This window comes from Conger conger, chromosome 2 (genome assembly GCF_963514075.1).
Source record: "Conger conger chromosome 2, fConCon1.1, whole genome shotgun sequence".
NCBI lineage: Eukaryota > Metazoa > Chordata > Actinopteri > Anguilliformes > Congridae > Conger > Conger conger.
This window is the reverse complement of record NC_083761.1, coordinates 41,863,371-41,881,533: the sequence shown is the minus strand read 5'-3', so window position 1 is coordinate 41,881,533 and position 18,163 is coordinate 41,863,371. Positions and strand designations below refer to the sequence as shown.

At 40.7% G+C, this 18,163-nt stretch overlaps 2 protein-coding genes across 5 annotated transcripts in view; one reads left to right on the top strand and one right to left on the bottom strand.

The window, feature by feature from the left end:
* mapta (microtubule-associated protein tau a) overlaps positions 1-14,674 on the top strand; it is a 50,476-nt gene extending 35,802 nt beyond the window's left edge. The window contains exons 13-15 of the mRNA XM_061231365.1: positions 2,886-2,967; positions 5,976-6,082; positions 10,658-14,674. Of these exons, the coding sequence (XP_061087349.1) occupies positions 2,886-2,967; positions 5,976-6,082; positions 10,658-10,873 (405 nt within the window). The 3' untranslated portion in view covers positions 10,874-14,674. The remainder of the gene's footprint in view (positions 1-2,885; positions 2,968-5,975; positions 6,083-10,657) is intronic.
* A 137-nt stretch (positions 14,675-14,811) lies between these two features.
* kansl1a (KAT8 regulatory NSL complex subunit 1a) overlaps positions 14,812-18,163 on the bottom strand; it is a 56,479-nt gene continuing 53,127 nt past the window's right edge. For 2 of the 4 annotated variants that reach the window (XM_061232192.1, XM_061232193.1), the window contains exons 13-15: positions 18,059-18,163; positions 17,493-17,796; positions 14,812-16,798 (exon numbers count right to left, since the gene is read on the bottom strand). The exon at positions 18,059-18,163 is cut by the window's right edge and continues 8 nt beyond it. In XM_061232192.1, the coding sequence (XP_061088176.1) occupies positions 16,610-16,798; positions 17,493-17,796; positions 18,059-18,163 (598 nt within the window). In that variant the 3' untranslated portion in view covers positions 14,812-16,609. The remainder of the gene's footprint in view (positions 16,799-17,492; positions 17,797-18,058) is intronic. The other 2 variants (XM_061232194.1, XM_061232195.1) reach the window with 1 other exon arrangement.

The following is an 18,163-nucleotide window of genomic DNA, read 5'->3' as shown; positions in this document are numbered from 1 at the left end:
GTAACAGGGTTCTCTGAGGTGGGAATTGCCATGTATTGGAGACCAGCCAGGCAATCTCCGCAGCCCTGCCACACCCCTTCCCCCCTCCCCCCATCACAAGTGAGACTTTCCGTGAGCCACCCAGCTGGTCTACCTGATGTGGCACATACCCCTTCCTGCACCCTACCTGCTGAAAAACGACTACTCCATTTGCCCTTCCTCCACCATCACCAGTTCATATTTCTGAGGTGACATTCAACAACAGCATGACAGGCAAAAACGATAACCTGACACTAAACACTAATGCAGTTTAATACAACTGGATGTGTCTTTTTTCCTGTGCTGAAGAGCTGCCTCTATGTTGGTGTCCAGCGAGGAGAACAGCGAGTTGTTCTCTCCCCCCCCCTCCCCGTGAGGTGGGGCGGGGCAGGCTGCTGGACCCAAGTAAAGCGGTGACCTCACTTTCTCTCTCTCTCTGAGAGCTCTTGTGTTGTGTTGCGAGGCACCAGCTTCACTCTAAGCCCTTGACCCCACCTGCTGCGATGCGGTAATGCAATCGGAGCAGTCGGCAATGATACTTTATGGGAAGTTTCCACACCGCGATGGGTGTGCGCTTTCTGTGTCACGCACACTTGCTCTCTCGGGCTCAGCAAAGGCTTACAGTGTGGTGCCTCATTCAAAGGGAATGGGGAAATGGCTCTGAACAAGCAAGTGAATTTCAGTCTGGAGAGACTCTTCAGCTGCCACAGAATACCATGTACTTGTTTCAAAGGGAGCCAGTGGGCTTTCGTCAACTTAAAGGGGTGTGGTGTTCATTTGGGAACACATCCCACTGTGAAATGGAGCAATTAAAATGCGTTTGAATTGTATGCCTAAGACAACAGATGCATGGTAATGTAAGAATAAATGCATGGCCACTGTAATTTCAGTTAAACAGCACATTGTTTGGGCTTACAAACAATGAAAGATAGATAGATAGATAGATAGATAGATAGATAGATAGATAGATAGATTTTTGGCAATTGAATCAGGGGATGATTGGGTGGCAGTTTGAAAGAGTCAGGGTTGGGAATTTAGCCAGGACACCGGGGAACTTCCTCCTCTTTGCGAAGAGTGTCATGGGATCTTCAATGACCACAGTGAGTCACAACCTCGGTTTTACATCTCATCCGAAAGACGGACTCTATATGAATGCCTCTCTTATCTGTAACAGCTAGTCAGCAAACAGCATCATTCAAACAGCCATCTACACATCACAAGTTTTTGAAAGACAACTGCATTTTTTACATTCAAATGCAAACAAAAAGTCTAAAAAAGAGGGGAATTATTAAATATTAAATATTTTTTTTGATTAACTAATTTCAATACGGAGTTGGATGACATTATGGCTGTTTTGATCTGGATGGCAGCAATGATTCTCAAAACATTTTAAGCCTAACTGGTTTACAATGCAAGCGGTAAAGAATAAGGTAATGTAAAATAAAGTGGTTTTGCTGCTGTTTCAGTTGGAGTTTACTGTGTGGGCTACTTGCAGTGCATGGCTACCACTACGTCTGCCAGGAATTACTGGCTTTTGCACTGGAGGCTCCAAATATATTCACAGTACTGGACACATTAGCATTGCTGTGCAATACCTGGACACTTTGGCAGCATGCTAATAATGAAACCACATATGTATGCTGTGGTGCTGATATTTATAATACAGTATGTAACAATCTTTCATGGGACTCGAATGGACTTTGAAGTGTTCTCACAATGCATGTGAAGTTAAGGACAATAATATTGTTTATTTTTCCTCCAAAATAAACCCTGTACGGGTTCAATTTCTAGTCTCTTGTCTCTGCGGTGGTGTATAGTGATGATTTTGACATGATTTACAATTGACAAAGTACTGAGTTTTTATATTCTTGTTTCACGAAACATAGATAATTTTCATAGGTATTAATGTACAGGACTAAGCTATCTGTTAGCTATTTCATTGTTTTGTGTTGCCATTTCATTTAAGAAATATTGAGGAAGACAGTAAATGCATTGTTCAATTAAGTTTCTTTTTGGATAATTTCAGTACTTTTTACAACTGCCAAATATGAAATTGCTATCAACACTGCTACTTTATAGCACTGGCGGCCTTAAAAAAAATCATGATTTCACTGAAGTGGTTCACTGATCTTCCAATTCCTGGTTCAGAAATGCAGTTAGCAGCTCACAGCATGAGAGATTGGTTGGTTGTTTTTGCAGATTTTGATGATTTGGTTTTGCTTTTTGTGTTTCACACTCCATTATAAACTATCATTTTTGTTCTTTCAGTATTTATCAAGATTATGTTTAAGTTTTACAGCAATGAGGTATTTGATTTTGATTTTTACGTCTCCTCATTTTTTACCTTCATTAATATCACTGATCATCCCATTTCCTGTCACAACAAATTAAGGAGCATTGTTTTCTTCCATAGACAATTCCCAGGGGAAACCAGAATGAAAATAAAAGTTGAAACGGTCCATGAATATATAGATGGGTTATCCAATAACATAACAATATTTATTTTCAGCTGCCCTGAACTATAATTGTTGAGGCTATTAAAACAACTCATATTAAGATTATGCAACCAAAATCTGTTGGTTTTTTTGGTTTGATTGGCTTTGAATGGAGCAAATTTCACTCAACTTCACTATAGTTGTTTCTATATTTTCATTTTCATTCTGAGGAAATTTGTTGTGATGGAGAGAAATGAAACCCTGTATTTTCTCCCTCACAACCAACAACCGAACTAACAGGCCAATGTAGAAAGCAAGTCCTGGTGTCCTCGCATGTCTCTTGCCTGCTCATTCCAGATGTCTGGGTGTTCAGTCAAATAAATCCTGACAACTGATAAATAATACTAACTGCTCTCTTTTATCCCTGCCCAGGTTCAAATTGTTCATAAAAAGGTTGATTTGACCAATGTACAATCAAAATGTGGCTCTAAGGACAACATTCGCCACAGACCAGGTAACAGATCTTCATTTGCGACTAACTGGTGTTTGTTTTCAGGTGTAAATGATAGTCATGAAAATGTATTTACATTTAATCCTGAATTTTTCCCAGAGATGAAAATGTCCTTAAAATAAGTTAGTTTCATGTCTGGTGGGATAAAGTGTTGTCTTTACTATCCATAGGCTAAATTACCATATTTCATAGTCTTAATTTCTATATACCCCATCCATACACTGGAATACAGCCTTAACAGATACCATACTGTGGGGCTTATCCTCACACTGAAACAGTGCCTGAACAGATACCAGACCATGGGACCCATCCATGCACTGGAACAGAGCTAAGACTGAGGGGCCATTATTATCCAACATATCTAGGACTTGACTCAAAGTCAAACTTAAAGAAAGAAAAGAGTATAAAGTTAGGTTCAACAAAAACAATATATATGAAGTATGTGTCGCCTCACAGCAAGGAGGTCCTGGGTTCGAATCCCCATCGGCCGGTTTGCATGTTCTCCCCGTGTCTGCGTGGGTTTCCTCCGGGTACTCCGATTTCCTCCCACAGTCCAAAAGACATGCAGGTTAGGCTGATTGGAGAGTCTAAATTGCCCGTAGGTATGAGTGTGTGAGTGAATGGTGTGTGTGCCCTGCGATGGACTGGCGACCTGTCCAGGGTGTATTCCTGCCTTTCGCCCAATGTATGCTGGGATAGGCTCCAACCCCCCTGCGACCCTGTTCAGGATAAGCGGGTTCAGATAATGGATGGATGGATGGATGAAATATATGTTCACCCAGAGACACTGCATTATCTCACCAGTCACAATTGTGACTGTCAACATGTTTATTCATACTATGACCACATAGGTATTGAAGCAGCCATCCTCTTCTCATGGTGCAGCCAAGAAGTAAACAGCCCTGGTCATGTGACTATTTACAATGCACATGTGACACTGTACATATTAAATTGGGACTCTTTATTATTCAAGTTTCAGCTGCTGATACAGTATGGAACACATTTGTTGGCTAAATGGCTTTAAGTCATCAAGTGACTTTATACTTTTATTTCAATACATGTATTCTCATGATGGTCATTCCATGACTTCCTGTTTCACTAGAATATAAAAATGAAGCAACAAGCATGCAAAATCCATTTGACATCCATCAGCATGGGAAAGCCAAAGAACTGTCAATTCAGAAGAGACAGGTGGTAATTGACTGTTCTGGTAATTGGTACAAAAACATATAAACAGTTAAACATAGCACTTGACCCATCAATGACCCACCTCCACATCTAAGAGTAGGTATGAGGTGTTTTTCCTTGTATGCATTCCTATTTTGCGGCCAAATGTGTCGATGGTGTGTATGGCTAAAGCGGTTTAGCAAACTCCAGATGCTTGGATTTGTTTATTGTGCTCTGTAAGGGCTGTCTTCGTGCCACCCTTCCAAAGAGTTTGTTCGTATGGAGGTTTATGGTTGGTGACCCCAAGGTGACCCCAAGATGCAACCAATTTCTACTATTCTTAAACATGGGGTTCTTTATGGCCTCCCTCACCATCTTTCTCCTTGTACGTAGTTTGCACCCATTTCATATGTTTAAAAAAAAATTGTTGAACTGTTTATGTATTCGGCGGCACGGATGGTGCAGTGGGTAGCACTGCCGCCTCACAGCAAGGAGGTCCTGGGTTCGAATCCCCGTCGGCCGGGGCCTCTCTGTGCAGAGTTTGCATGTTCTCCCCGTGTCTGCGTGGGTTTCCTCCGGGTACTCCGGTTTCCTCCCACAGTCCAAAGACATGCAGGTTAGGCTGATTGGAGATTCTAAAATTGCCCATAGGTATGAGTGTGTGAGTGAATGGTGTGTGTGCCCTGCGATGGACTGGCGACCTGTCCAGGGTGTATTCCTGCCTTTCGCCCAATGTATGCTGGGATAGGCTCCAGCCCCCTGCGACCCTGTTCGGGATAAGCGGGTTCAGATAATGGATGGATGGATGGATGTTTATGTATTCTTTTGTACACATTACCAGACTTGTGATGGTCAGTTGCCACTATTTCTTCTGAATTGACAGTTCTTTGGCTTTTTCCATGCTGATGGATGACAAATGGATTTTGCATGCTTATTTTCATACTGTAGTGAAACAGGAAGTGATGGAATGACACAATATAGTTCCTTTATACTGAGATTAATTCAATGTTTGTTTCATTTTATTTGCAATAATTCTTAGGGGTGCCAATAATATTGACACCTATGTTTTACAGAAAAAATGGATTACTTTGAAACATGAGAGTAAATATATTCAAATAAAAGTATATAGTTTTCACCCATTTTTATCAAGGGTGCCAATAATTCTGGAGCCCACTGTTTTCCTTTTTGTTTTGCGCAATAAAGGAGACCTAAAGAAAGTATATGTCTGGAATCAGAACAACAGGACCCAGTAGCAAGACCAGAAAGTAATGTTCAGAGGTCGATACAGAATCAGCAGGGAATATGCAGTTTCGTATGTAAGTGTCCAGGCAGAAGGTCAATACACCAGCAAACAGAGATAGCAGGGGTAATCCAAAACGAAGTTGAAGTTACAGGCAAAGGGTCGATAGCAAGCGGGAAAACCAAACAAAACAGAATCCAGAAATGAAAGTTGAAAAGCCAAAATGGGTCAATAAACTACGGATCAAAACAAGACTGACAGGTAAAGCAAAAGGCCGAAGTCTAAGACAAAACAGGTTGTAACAGGAATCGGAAATAAACGCTGGAGAGTATGTTCTGGATACATAACAATCTGGCAATGAGTGAGACAAACAGAGAGGTTTAAATATACAGGTAACTAGAGGGAGTAACAATCAGGTGTGTGAAACAATCAGGAAGAGAGTCACAGGTGAAGCAAATGAATGAAGTGACTGAACTGACAGATAGACTACGGTGTGCACAGAGGGTAACAAAACAAAAATTAGACAACAAAAAACACAGAACCTGACAGTCTATCTAAATGTATGCATGCTGATCATCTCTTTTCCCTTTGTTTCTTTCACTAGGTGGAGGTAATATTGAGATCAAATCTGAGAAGTTGGATTTCAAGGTCCAGTCAAAGATTGGCTCTCTTGACAACATTGGTCATGTGGCAGGTGGTGGGCAGAAGAAGGCAAGTACAGTGAATTAAATCATTTTCTAATCATTTGACTATATACTTCACAACTTCACATTTGTAATCAAACAATTCATTTTTGGTTAAATATTGTCATCTCAGTTCAGATTCTCATTATGAAATGGTATTTTTTCTTATACATGTTAGTTTTAACATGTAGAAATGAATTTTTTGTCCCTCCCATTTCAGGGCACCATAATAAAAAATTGGTTCACAGGTGTTTCTGATTTCTTAGTGCAAGTATCAGAGAGCTGTCAGTATCTAGTCTTGATTACAGGCTTTTGATAACATTTGTCAACATGAGGCTGAGAAATAGCAACAACAAAAAACTGTCAGAGACATATGCTAAACCTTAGGCTTAAGTATGAGCTGAGGATGTGCACTTTAACCACATGTTCATTGTTTGGTTACAAATCTAAAATTGTGCAGTACAGAGCCAAGTAAAATAGAAACATGTATTTGTCCAAAAAATTATGAAGCTCACTTATAAAGACCAATGCTTTTGCACATGCTACATCATGTGAAAAACAAGTTATCAACTTTAAATGTTAATGTAAATATTTAAAGGTATTTTACATCTTACAATTCCACAGCCCTTTGGATTGATACTTTATATACAAGTTAAAATCATGCCTTTACAAAAGCCAGTTGAAAGGTTCTTTCATGGTAACTGGAGTGATTTTCCGACTTTTGGACAATGCTTTCTTGGCAGAGCTCTTGGATTGCGCTTGGCAAACCATAATTCTAGCTCCTGCAAAATAGCTTGCAAAATGCTTAAATGCCCCCACTAGTATGTTAATGTGTCTGTTTATGGTGACATAACTGCAACATTTACAACTACAGTAATAATAACCACACAACTATATGTGGCCCCATACGGAGACTTTCTGGGGGTAGTGATGTGTCCAGAAAGATTTGCAGATCTTTTCCGGTGTGTAATTACATGTGTAATTTATACAACAAACAATACATTATCTGTCCTATCGCCGCATAATATGATTAGTTCCACCTTGTTAACAAATCTAATGTTCCACCATTATTAATTAAAAATACTTTAAACTGAGATTTCAGAAGTGAACTACTATCGTTTTGATAGTATTCACATTACACATTTTCAAGATGGCATCAGAAAAAGGTCAGGAAGGGACAACATCCACTCATGAGTTACATGCAGTTAAACAAGGACTTAAATGCAGGAGAGTGGTTTCCTTGGTAACAGTGGCTGCCTGCCTCACTGCCTTCCTTCCCCTTCTCTTTTCTTCTGTACCCTGCGTGTTTGTCTTTCATCCTCAATTCTCATTTCTGCTGGCCTCTCGCTTCTCCTGCACCAGCTAACTGAGCTAACACAGTCAGGAGATGGGACTGCTGTGTGTTGGAAGTCAAATCCAACCTCCTTTTTTACGTATTTACAGAGGAAATAGCCACACACTGTAAAATAAACATAAATTCAAGGCAGTGAAAGATTAGCATCCAGAAGACCTGCTTTGGGTACCTTGCATGTATATTGCTCTAGTCACATTTTGCTAATATTTTTCCTTTTTTCCACAATTTTATCATAAAACCAGTTATCCTGCAATCCAACATGCTGCATTCAGCTTGTTTCCTGTTCCAGCTCCCACTTGAGTCAAAATTATTCCTTAGTTTGTTTATTTTTGTTGATGTTCATGCATGTTTTTCATCTACACGGGGGTTCCACTTTAGAGAGAGAAGGGAAAGGAGGCAGAGGGGGGTGGCAAAGATGTGCCCCTAAATGGGGATGATGTCATGCCCGTCCCCCCTGCTACCTTACTACAGTCATCCCAGACCCCCCCTCTGAACCCATCATACCCGATGAGCACCCCCCCATAAAGCTTGAGGACCAGTAAGTACACACCCTCCACCAGACTTTGTAATTTAGTTACAAAAAGTGGCACATTAGTACCCTTGTCCTAACTACATGTGAAAGAAAATGAAAGATTTAAAACAAACATAATGAACATAAAGATTTAGTGCACCTAATAAAAACACTGTACAATATTCTTCTCATATATAGAGTGCCAAAAGCATGGGAACGATATGGTGAAATGTGTTATTCTTGTATACTTAAGGCATTTGGATTTGAGATCAAAAGATGAACATGAGACAAAAGTACAGACAATCAGCTGTTATTTCATGATGCGTTCATATGCTTTACCATTTTACGAAATAACTGTTTTTGTGTTAAGTGCCCCCAATTTCAGCTGCGCAAAAGCAAGTATGACTGACAGGTGTTAACTGTTACTGTGTTTCCCAGAAGGTAACGGGGGCTCAAACTCCACCCTTAAACGCAGAGACTGGTTTATGGATGGCCACCCAGACAAATAAAGGTTGTAATGAAGCCAAAATCGTGATTTGACATTTGAGTTTTATCCTCATAGTTGGTAGCCTACCCGTCATAATTTTATTAGCTGTATTTCCTTACATAGGTTAATCATATCCAACAATCCTTGCAAAATAGCGCCTTCAAATGCTCTGTAGGTTAAATAGTAAACACTTCTTGCCGGAGCCCTGTGGTGGATGTGCATCCCAAACCAGCTAATACTCATCACAATATCCCAGACTGAATCATGATAATATTTGTATTTGGTAATATCAAACGGCCTAAAAATTTCTTAAACGGTTAATTTTGTAGATCAGAAGGAACTTCTACAAATTTTAAAATCATATATGGACATCCTTTCTAAGTGGGCTACATATTACCAAGTGATCATTCACATGGACTAAAACATCCATTAATACATTTAGGCTATGTGGCATCTCGGCTATATTTGTATTTATTAACTTACTTAAGTTATTATTAACTATTAACTTACTTAACTTAAGGTGTGACTTGCATTGTGTCATTTTCAGACCTCTATCAACAAACTGGTGATAAATGCCTAGCCTAGCAAATTATGTTTGAACGAAAGAATATAATGATGTGGACTCATTTCTCAAGTTAAGTTGGCATCTTCGCCGCAACTCTGCCTTAAAGGTACAATAGGTAATTTCAAACGTCTTTTGTAGTATTCTAGTAAGAAAATGTTTGCAGAAATGTTGACTTGTGTGCTGCACAACACTATTTATATGTTTTGTCTTTTTGTACCAAATAAAGGTTTAGCTAAGCACGTATGATTCAAAATGTAAAGAGATAAAAAAGAACATGTAGCTGCCCAAATTGCACTCCAGACAAGCGATCACTGAAACTCTGTATACTATTGCTTATTATCCAAACGAAGAATACATATCTAGTTATAAAACGATACCAGTTTGTTATCAGTAGCAACAAACAAATTAGCTATTAGTCACAGCTACAATAATCTGTATCCAGTCAAATTGTTTCAGTGAGAAAAAAGCTTCCAATCTCACTGTGTTTGAGCTTCTGTAAATTTCTTTAATACTTGGATTAATTCTGACCTTAAAGGGTTACCTTTCAGAAGAGACCAGGATTATACATGTAGTCAAAAGGGTTCAAGAATAGGAACCATTTTATTTTGGGTATGTCATTTTTAAGCTTGTGTCAAGAAAAGGGGCGATACTTAAAGGGTTAAGTGGGCATCCAGAGAGACCAATCAAGTTTTGAAGGAGATTGATTAGAATATTGTGGTCATTTGTGCCAAAAGCTGCACTCAAATCTAAAAGAATAAGAACTGAAACCTTGTTAGCATCAGCACCCTAGCAGTCTAAGATCATCTTAGTTATGGCGGTCTCTGTGCTGTGATTAGATCTAAAACCTGACTGGAACTTCTCTAAAGTACGGTTGTCATTCAGAACGATTTTTCAAGTATCTTTCTCATAAACGGTAAGTTGGATATATGTCTGTAGTTGCTTAGGACACTAGAATCTAAATGATTGATTTATTCAAAAGAGGTTTCACAACTGCAGTTTTAAAAGCCTTGGGGAAAATTCTCCAGAAGTGTGTTGGCTATCTTTAGAGCAGTTGTGGAGACACTCTTAAAAACATTTTTCAAAAATGTGGTAGGAACAGGGTCGAGATGACACATTGTATTTGTGCTACAATTTTATAGAGCTGTGCCTCAGAAATGGGCTCTGGGCCAGTGAGACTTAATGAAAATAAAAACAAAATTAAGTATCCTAATATTTTTAGTATTATTATCCAGGTTCATTGGAGAAGAGAATTAAACTTTTTCATATGTTTCTTGCTGACCATGTCCTCTGCTTCAAAAGCAGTTTGATATTGGTTTATATTGGACTGAAGACATTTTGGGGAATACAGTTCATATTCAACAAACAGTCCATGCCATATGCAAGGAATATGATGGATGCGAAACAAATAATTTTATTGAGGGATTGTCTGGTGTCTGTGTGTGAATTAAATGTATTTCTTCTTGGTAAAAATGTTACTGATACATTTTACCAGTAGAGGGTGCCGTTTTGGGTCTGCAGAGATTAAGTTTATTCAAAGCAACCGATGGGCAGATATTGTATTTTATTTGCCCATAAGAAACAGACGCATAATCAGCCAAATCAAGCAGCTCAATTCTACAACAGAAAATACTAAAATATTTAATTATTTGATTTAATGTGACTTACATTTCTGACCTTCGTCAACAGATTGAATCGCACAAGCTGTCTTTCCGCGAACAGGCAAAGGCCCGTACCGACCACGGAGCGGAGATTGTCTCCATTTCCCCAAACATTTCCACGGATGGGTCGCCTCGGCGTCTCAGCACTGTGTCCTCTTCTGGCAGCCTCAACATGACGGATACGCCGCAACTCTCCACGCTAGCCGACCAGGTCTCTGCCTCCCTCGCCAACCAGGGCTTGTGATTCCCTGTTCCCGGCTGAATTTCTTCCCAGGGAGCAAACACAGTCATGATAAAAAAAAAGAGAAAAGTCATCTTGCCTTTCCTCCTTCCTTTAAAAAAAGTCTTGCAAGATTTTCTGACTTTGTTAGGAAAGCAGTTAGCCTTTTACCATCCTATTGCTGATCAGTTTTGGGGCATAACGATTAGGGCCAGATTGAAATGAAATACAAATTCCTAAAATCACAAATTAGCGAAGAAATGTAGTTGGAACTTTTAGGATGCATTGTCCTTGTAAATCCTACAGTGTCTTTGGTTATATGTAGGCTACTAACATACCTGACCATTCACATCGTGGTTTTGAGCCTTATTTTATCGTTGTCGTTGTTTTGTAACCCGTCGTGATAATGACATTTAAAAGGCGGTTCGTCTTGTGCAAAGTATACATGAAAACCAGGCAGTTTTGAGAAGCTTTAACAATCTGCAGTGTAGAAAACGATTATAATGCTCGTATCCTACCTCGTCGGAAATGATTCGAATCATTTCGGTGCTCTAAATGCTAAGTCAAAAACAGGCCAGTCAAAGGAATTTTGTTCAACGCCTCAATTGCAGATTAAATTAAATGTATGAGTTAAAACATTCATTTTTCCTTTCAGTACTAATTTGTTGGCATCTAAGCTACTGGCACTGTATTTAAGAGCACTTGGGTTTTCCAGTTCAGCTCGATTGGTTTAAAGGGCAGTTTGTGGTATTGTGCCTCCGTTTTGAGAAGGATTTTGGAATGCCTGTTCGACATTGGTTAGCTACAACGTGTGAAAATTGTCAAATAAATTAGCAGGACTTGCTGCGAATCCAGAGGAACATGTGCTAATGCATTCCTTGGAAGATCTTACCGGCAGCTTCAGTTCTAGTCTTTTTTTGCGACATACCCGTGTTGCCACATGTCCCTTGACCCATCACATGAAATCACTGGAATTTTGGAAACGTGTTTGTCCTACATACTTCGCCACCCACCCCATGGCTTATGAGCATACCTAGAAAATATTTGTGTGGAGGGTTGTCCAAGTCAACATGGTTTAGGACAGACACTGCATGAACACATTCCTATGTAAGCAATGCTTGTACACCCTTGTCATAAGCCTATTGAGCAGAGATAGCTTTTGCACAACACTTGGCACAATTATATCGTCCTTGAATATACAAAAAGTGTTGGTTTCCGTCTTCAAATTTCAAAGTAACTTTAGACCATATCAGTTCATATCATATTTTCCATGTTGAGTTTTGAGAATAATTCCATGACAAGACAGAAGGCTTGTTCATGCTTCAGTACATTCAACAGGATACCGATGATTGGACATCAATTACGGTGGTCTACTGCTTTTGAATTCAGCTGGCAGTCGAGAGACACGGTTCATTTGAAGTGTTGACAGACGGGTAAGAGTTTAGGTGTTGTACTTGCTTTTAATCCATAACAGTGCCCGTTAATCTCTCTGGCTCTTCGTGTGTCATTTTCCAGAAAAGAATTGTGTGGAAACCACCCTGAGTGATGCAGCAGCAGAATATGCTGTTCCAGACTAAAGGGGTCACATTTCCAAGGGGTCGATAAAGTCCGGAAGAACATACAGCCTATTACAGTGACTTAGGGAGGCAGTCTGTCAATGTAGGAACATATTGTTTTTGAGATCCAAATTCTGTCATTCCTCCCACACCAATAATGAGGTGGAAGACTGCTACCTACCTACTAGCGACAGTAAATACACCAAATATAGTTATTCGATTTTCGATTTAGTTTTTTTCACATCAAGCCCTTAATTTCACAAATGTGCGGTTTGAAAAGCACGAGTTTCTCTTAAGACTGAATTTTATGGTAGAGAGTCACTTGCACAGCATATTAAGTCACATCAGTGTAACAGGGTATCTGCTAAAATTTTTTAAAAATAAATACCACAGGGCAGGGGCTGATGAAGGAGAGCTCTCATTTCCCACGATTTCTGAAAATAAAAAGTAGTCGTCATAGAATATCAGTTTCCATTACCCATAATCCTACCTGCAGAAATCTACAGGCTAAACCCATTGCCCTCCCTGCATGCGCAGCAAAAGACAATACAGCAAGTGTAACTCTTTCCATATGGTTTAATTACTGTGGACACTTCAGCACATTGCTTATAACGGAAGGATGTAGAAAAACGAAAAAAAAAAAAAAAAAATACCCCGAAACGCTACACGCATATTAGCCTACCCAGCTTGTGTTGCGCACCATTTTTCTAATTGTGTATTTGTGGAAGTGAGATGTATCTGGTATGAAAATGTTTTTAAATGTGGCAGTCGTAATTATCTTTATTCCAGCACTTCTCTGTAAATTGTTTTTCTGCTTGGTTTGGTTGACAGTAGCGAGTCTTCAGAATTTTGATAAAAATTGACCGACCTGCTACTAAATCAAAACCACTAGAAGCTGAGTCTGATATAGATTTCCTTTAACATAAAGTGTTAAACTGTAATATATGTGAAAATGAAATGTGTGTTGCGTACATTACAAAAAACCTTAACACAGAATAAAACGGTATCAGTCAATTTTGCGGTTTGATATCAACTGATGTGTAACTGGCAAACCCGAGTGCTGAATAGATCTAGACTTTTTAAAACATTCAGTCCATTCCTGAGTCAGGGAGCTCCCAACTTGATTGACAGATCCGTATTGAAATCATTGCAGACCTATGTTCTGCAGGACTGTCAATTTGAGATATTGTCCCATAATTCTTGCTGCCATCACTTCCATAAACATCGTTGCCCAAGATGAGAGTTTAGAGCAGGCTCATCTGACTTTGTGACTGGGTTCAGGTCTGAGCAAAGCAAGTGGCGATAAGTAACGCAGGAACTTGGGAAACTCTTTCCATACCATTTCCCAGAAAATCCAGTTTTGCAGAATTTTACTTCTGAGCATGTCTAATGGGGGTACATTAAGATGGAATATCTTCTTACAGCAATGGCTAATTGCTACACTCACTTTAACTTAGCTAGTGAAGACTGGGCTATGTTATGCTGTATGCTATCCTTGCATGCACTTAAAGAGTTTGCAGTATATGTTACTCCTTGGATTTCCCTAGTACTTTCATTGTATATCCTGTACTTGCTACTTTATTAGGATATCCATGTAGGTAGCAATGGAAGGGAATGAACCCAAATGGGAACCCTCGTCCTCGTAGTGGATACATGGTTTACCGGTGGTGTATATAGAATTATCCAAATATATATGTATGTGTATTTGTTTGGCTAATGCCAAGGAAATATTTCATCAAGACAGGTAAAAAGAGTCTTAAACGAAGACCTTTTCAGCATGCAACAAACTCCGCATGTAGTCTTGTTTTGCTTACCAGTAGACCTCAGAATTCTGAATGAAAACAATGGAAGTGTGTTTTATGTCTATATAATGTGCATTACTGGAACACATGAAATGACTAGAATACGCATGGTTTTTATAGCAATTTGGTCAAGGACAGGGTCATGTTCCAGTCTTAATATTTGTTTAAGGAAAACAAAACGCACATAAAAAGGATAAACTGGTGTGGAAAGAGTCGGTTCCCTGAGGCTTTTCAATGTTGCACATTATTTTTAGCCCCGGCCTTGATGGGTAGGTTTGAAAAGGTTTCGCAGTTTTCATCTTATAGCCTTCTAAATCTTTTTCCACTTCAATTTTTTCTTTGCAGTTCTAAACCCTAGCTTTGCAATTGTGATTGTCCATATAGTTATTGTGCGTTTTATTAACTGGTTTACACGGATATATGTTGCTGTAAATGTGAATTTGGAAATAAAGTCTGTATTAAATGGCTGCTTTGTGTTTTGTTTCCTCACAACAGGAGAAATACATCCAGAGTAAATTCACTGATCAGAAAAAAGTGTTTTACATTTCAAGTTTACAGGAATTGTACAACCAATTACCAAGCAAATAAGTTCAAGAGCTCTACCAAAGTTTTAACATGGTTTTAATGGTACTATATACAAAACAATTCCACGATTGATTCCGTTAACTGCTGCAACAATTAAATTGGTACATTGAAACCTGTCTTGTGTAACTACAAAAACAGAATACAGTGATACAGGATTGAATGAAAATCACAACTGAGGCATAAAATATAACCTATGAATTTTATATGTTTATATTTAACATATATACATATATGCATACATGTACGTGTGTAATATGATATTTGTGTGACATATACATGTACATATATGTGTATTTAACAATCCAGATTGCATAGCAATTTGCAATTTGATGGGAATAGTTCAAATTCAAGAAATCTGCTAATCAATGACATTAACACAATGTAGGGTGACAAAAAGAAAAGAATTACGCAGCAAAGTAGTCTTGCAATCTGACCGATCACAATGAACGGTTACTACCAGAGCAGCAGGAGTTGAGGAATAATATGTGTCAAAAAGTTTCCCTTAAAACTCTGAAACCTGAGGTCTATGTGCCCATCAGAAAAAGCTGCTACTTGCAAAATGTTGGCTTCCTTTTAAAGAGAACACCCCTGTTCACAAACGCCTCCAACAAGCATCATGACAAAAAATGGATCGTGTCACAAAGAACATTTGCACATTTCATACGAGCCCCCTTGGCGCGACGGTGAGACCCGTAACCATGCGCTGAACATTCGCGTGACCGCGTCCTGCCGTCTTCCTGCAGACCACTCCGACAGCCGAACTTCTTAACCCCACTTCCCACCAATAAGCTGCTCGCCTCCGAGAGAAGGGTTCGAAACTAATGGAGGTACCCTCTACCCCGTGTGACTTCCTTTGGTTTGGCCAGTGATTTGTGTATGTTCTGAATATGTACAGGCAGTGCTTTTGAAGGAAGGTGCTTCAGCGCAGAGCAGTGCTCCATGGGAGAAAAGTGCTGTACAGTGGCCACGATTCACTCCCGTTTTCACCAAAGGACACCCCAGCCCCCACCCCTCCTCTCTCACTGATGAAGACACAGAGTATGTATCTGTCAGCAGAATATACAGGGTCAACAGGAATAGCGACTCTACTGACCAGCAAACTGCCAGAAACACAAGAAGGTCAATGGCAAAGCGGAACACTGCATAATGTTTAGTAATATTACTGCTGATGAGTCAGGGATTTAGCCGTTTAGCCAATATAGGGACAGGGAAACTCTCCCCAGCTGTCAACCCCCCCTCCCCCAAAAAATACTAAAATAAAATAAAAACTGCAAAGCAAGTGCTCATGGTAACCAAAAACGATGTGGAACAACTACATGATATACACAACTTTTGGCATGTTCTCTTAAAAGGAAACAACATTGCAATGCATGGGGCAAAAAAATGAGGGGGTTGCCATTAACACTTAACTTGCATGGGTCAAGGACATCAAATAATCAAAATACCCCCACATTTGACAAGCCCCATTAGAGAGGTCTGCTACATAGTTCTCCGTGAGTGTGCACCCAACATTAGAAATGATACCGAGCCACATTTATCTCCGTTTAGCCTTCAGCCTGGTTTTGTAATGGTTTGTGAAGTTTCCCGGTTATTTTTGTCACATGGAAAGCGAATATGTAAAAAACAAAAAACACAAAACAAAAAAACATTTAAAAACAGGTTTCTATATTCAGTATGTTCACTAAAAACTGTGAAAATTTTTTGGCTGATGTTTGAATATCAAACAACAGGAATCCTTTTAATATATCATTTTTGTTGTAGCTTTTGTTTTTTTAATGCCAGTAGGTGATGGGGAGGGGGTCGGGGGTAAGTGTCTGTTAGCGCTGGGCGCCGGCGGGGCTGGGGAGCGGCGAGCCGGGGCCGCTCTCGGACTCGCTCCTGTAGCTGGCGGAGGCGCGTCGGGCCCCGGGGCCCGGCTGCTCGCCCTCGGGGCCGCTCTGCTCTGCCGGCTCCAGGGCGGGGTCCTCCTCCAGCGGGAAGTTCCGGCGCTCCCACGGCTGCACCGTCTGGGGAACCCGTACAGAGAGAGAGGGGTGGCACGTGAGCACCCGAACCGCGGCTGTCCATCAACGAGCACCGCACTGTGGGTCGTTTGACCCAACCCAGTACAAAGCCACGCTACATTTCATTTTGAGTGAAATGTACCATTCTGAACACCACCTGAAATACAGTAACAGCCACTTTCTCTAGGGTTACAGAATACACTGGCTTAGTACTAATATACACTCCAGTCCTTTTGTTTATACATAGGTTGAGACCTATCTATTCTGTCTTTTCGCATTTCCATCAAGATAATGTTGTACGTATCTCTGCGAAGACAGGTTAGCAGTCTAGTAGCATTGACTTTTCATTACAATACGAACTGGCTTGGTTGGCTGAGTTGACACTTGCTTATAAATGCTGAGACGAACACTGGTGTTCCCAACATTTTGTTAAGGGTCAGACCTGGGTCAATTACATTGTTTTGGATTCAAATACTTTCCGACGCCTTACAGAGCTTGCCTGGAGCGGTTATGAAATGCTCTCAGAAAATGCGAACCCGGCCTTCTGGTCCTTTTGCTCAGATAATTTCCACCAGCCAAGATTAATCGAGGACAAAAAAGTATTTGAATCTGAAACCTGGGTTTGTTATTAGATAATATAATTATGATTACGGTGTAATATAAGGACCCGGGCGGGAGCCTGGGAGTTGGGGCTTACCAGCTCCTCGAAGGTGAAGTCAGGCGTGGAGCAGCGGGTGTCCTCACTGGAGAGCAGGCGGTGGGAGTCCCGGGGGAGGGGGAGCAGGTCTGGGCTGGCCGGGCTGTGGGGGGAGGGCAGGGGGCCGTAGTCCTGGAGGTGCGCCGTGTCCGGAGAGGCCGGCTGGGGCGTGGAGGGGTTGGTGCCACCCAGCACGGGAGTTGTCCGCCCGTCCAGGGACTTGTACGACCTGCAGGACGTGGGGCCGGGAAGGTCAGCGCTGATAAAGGACGCTGTGCACTGCGGTAGCGACTGCTTCAAGGGGCTGGAAGACATTACTTTAGGCAGTCGGGACGTGCACGTGGGAATGTGTGAGCTCAAGGCAGTGTGGTTATTTGTAATTCTTTAAAAATCTTTTTAAAAACATTTTATCTTGACCTTAAAGCACTTTGAGACTTTGAATGGTGCTATACAAAATGGTATAGCCAAGCCACACACCAAGGCTTGAACCACCAACCTTCCGGGTCCCAGTAACGCACCTTAGCCGCTAGGCTGCACATGTGAGTGGTGTGTTCGGGGAGTCCTACCTGCTGCCCCTCCTCTTAGCAGGAGCGCTGGCCATCCAAGTCCACCGCGAGCGCTCCTGATCCTCACACGGTAAGTGCAGCTGAGAGAAGGCAGCGTCTGTCAGA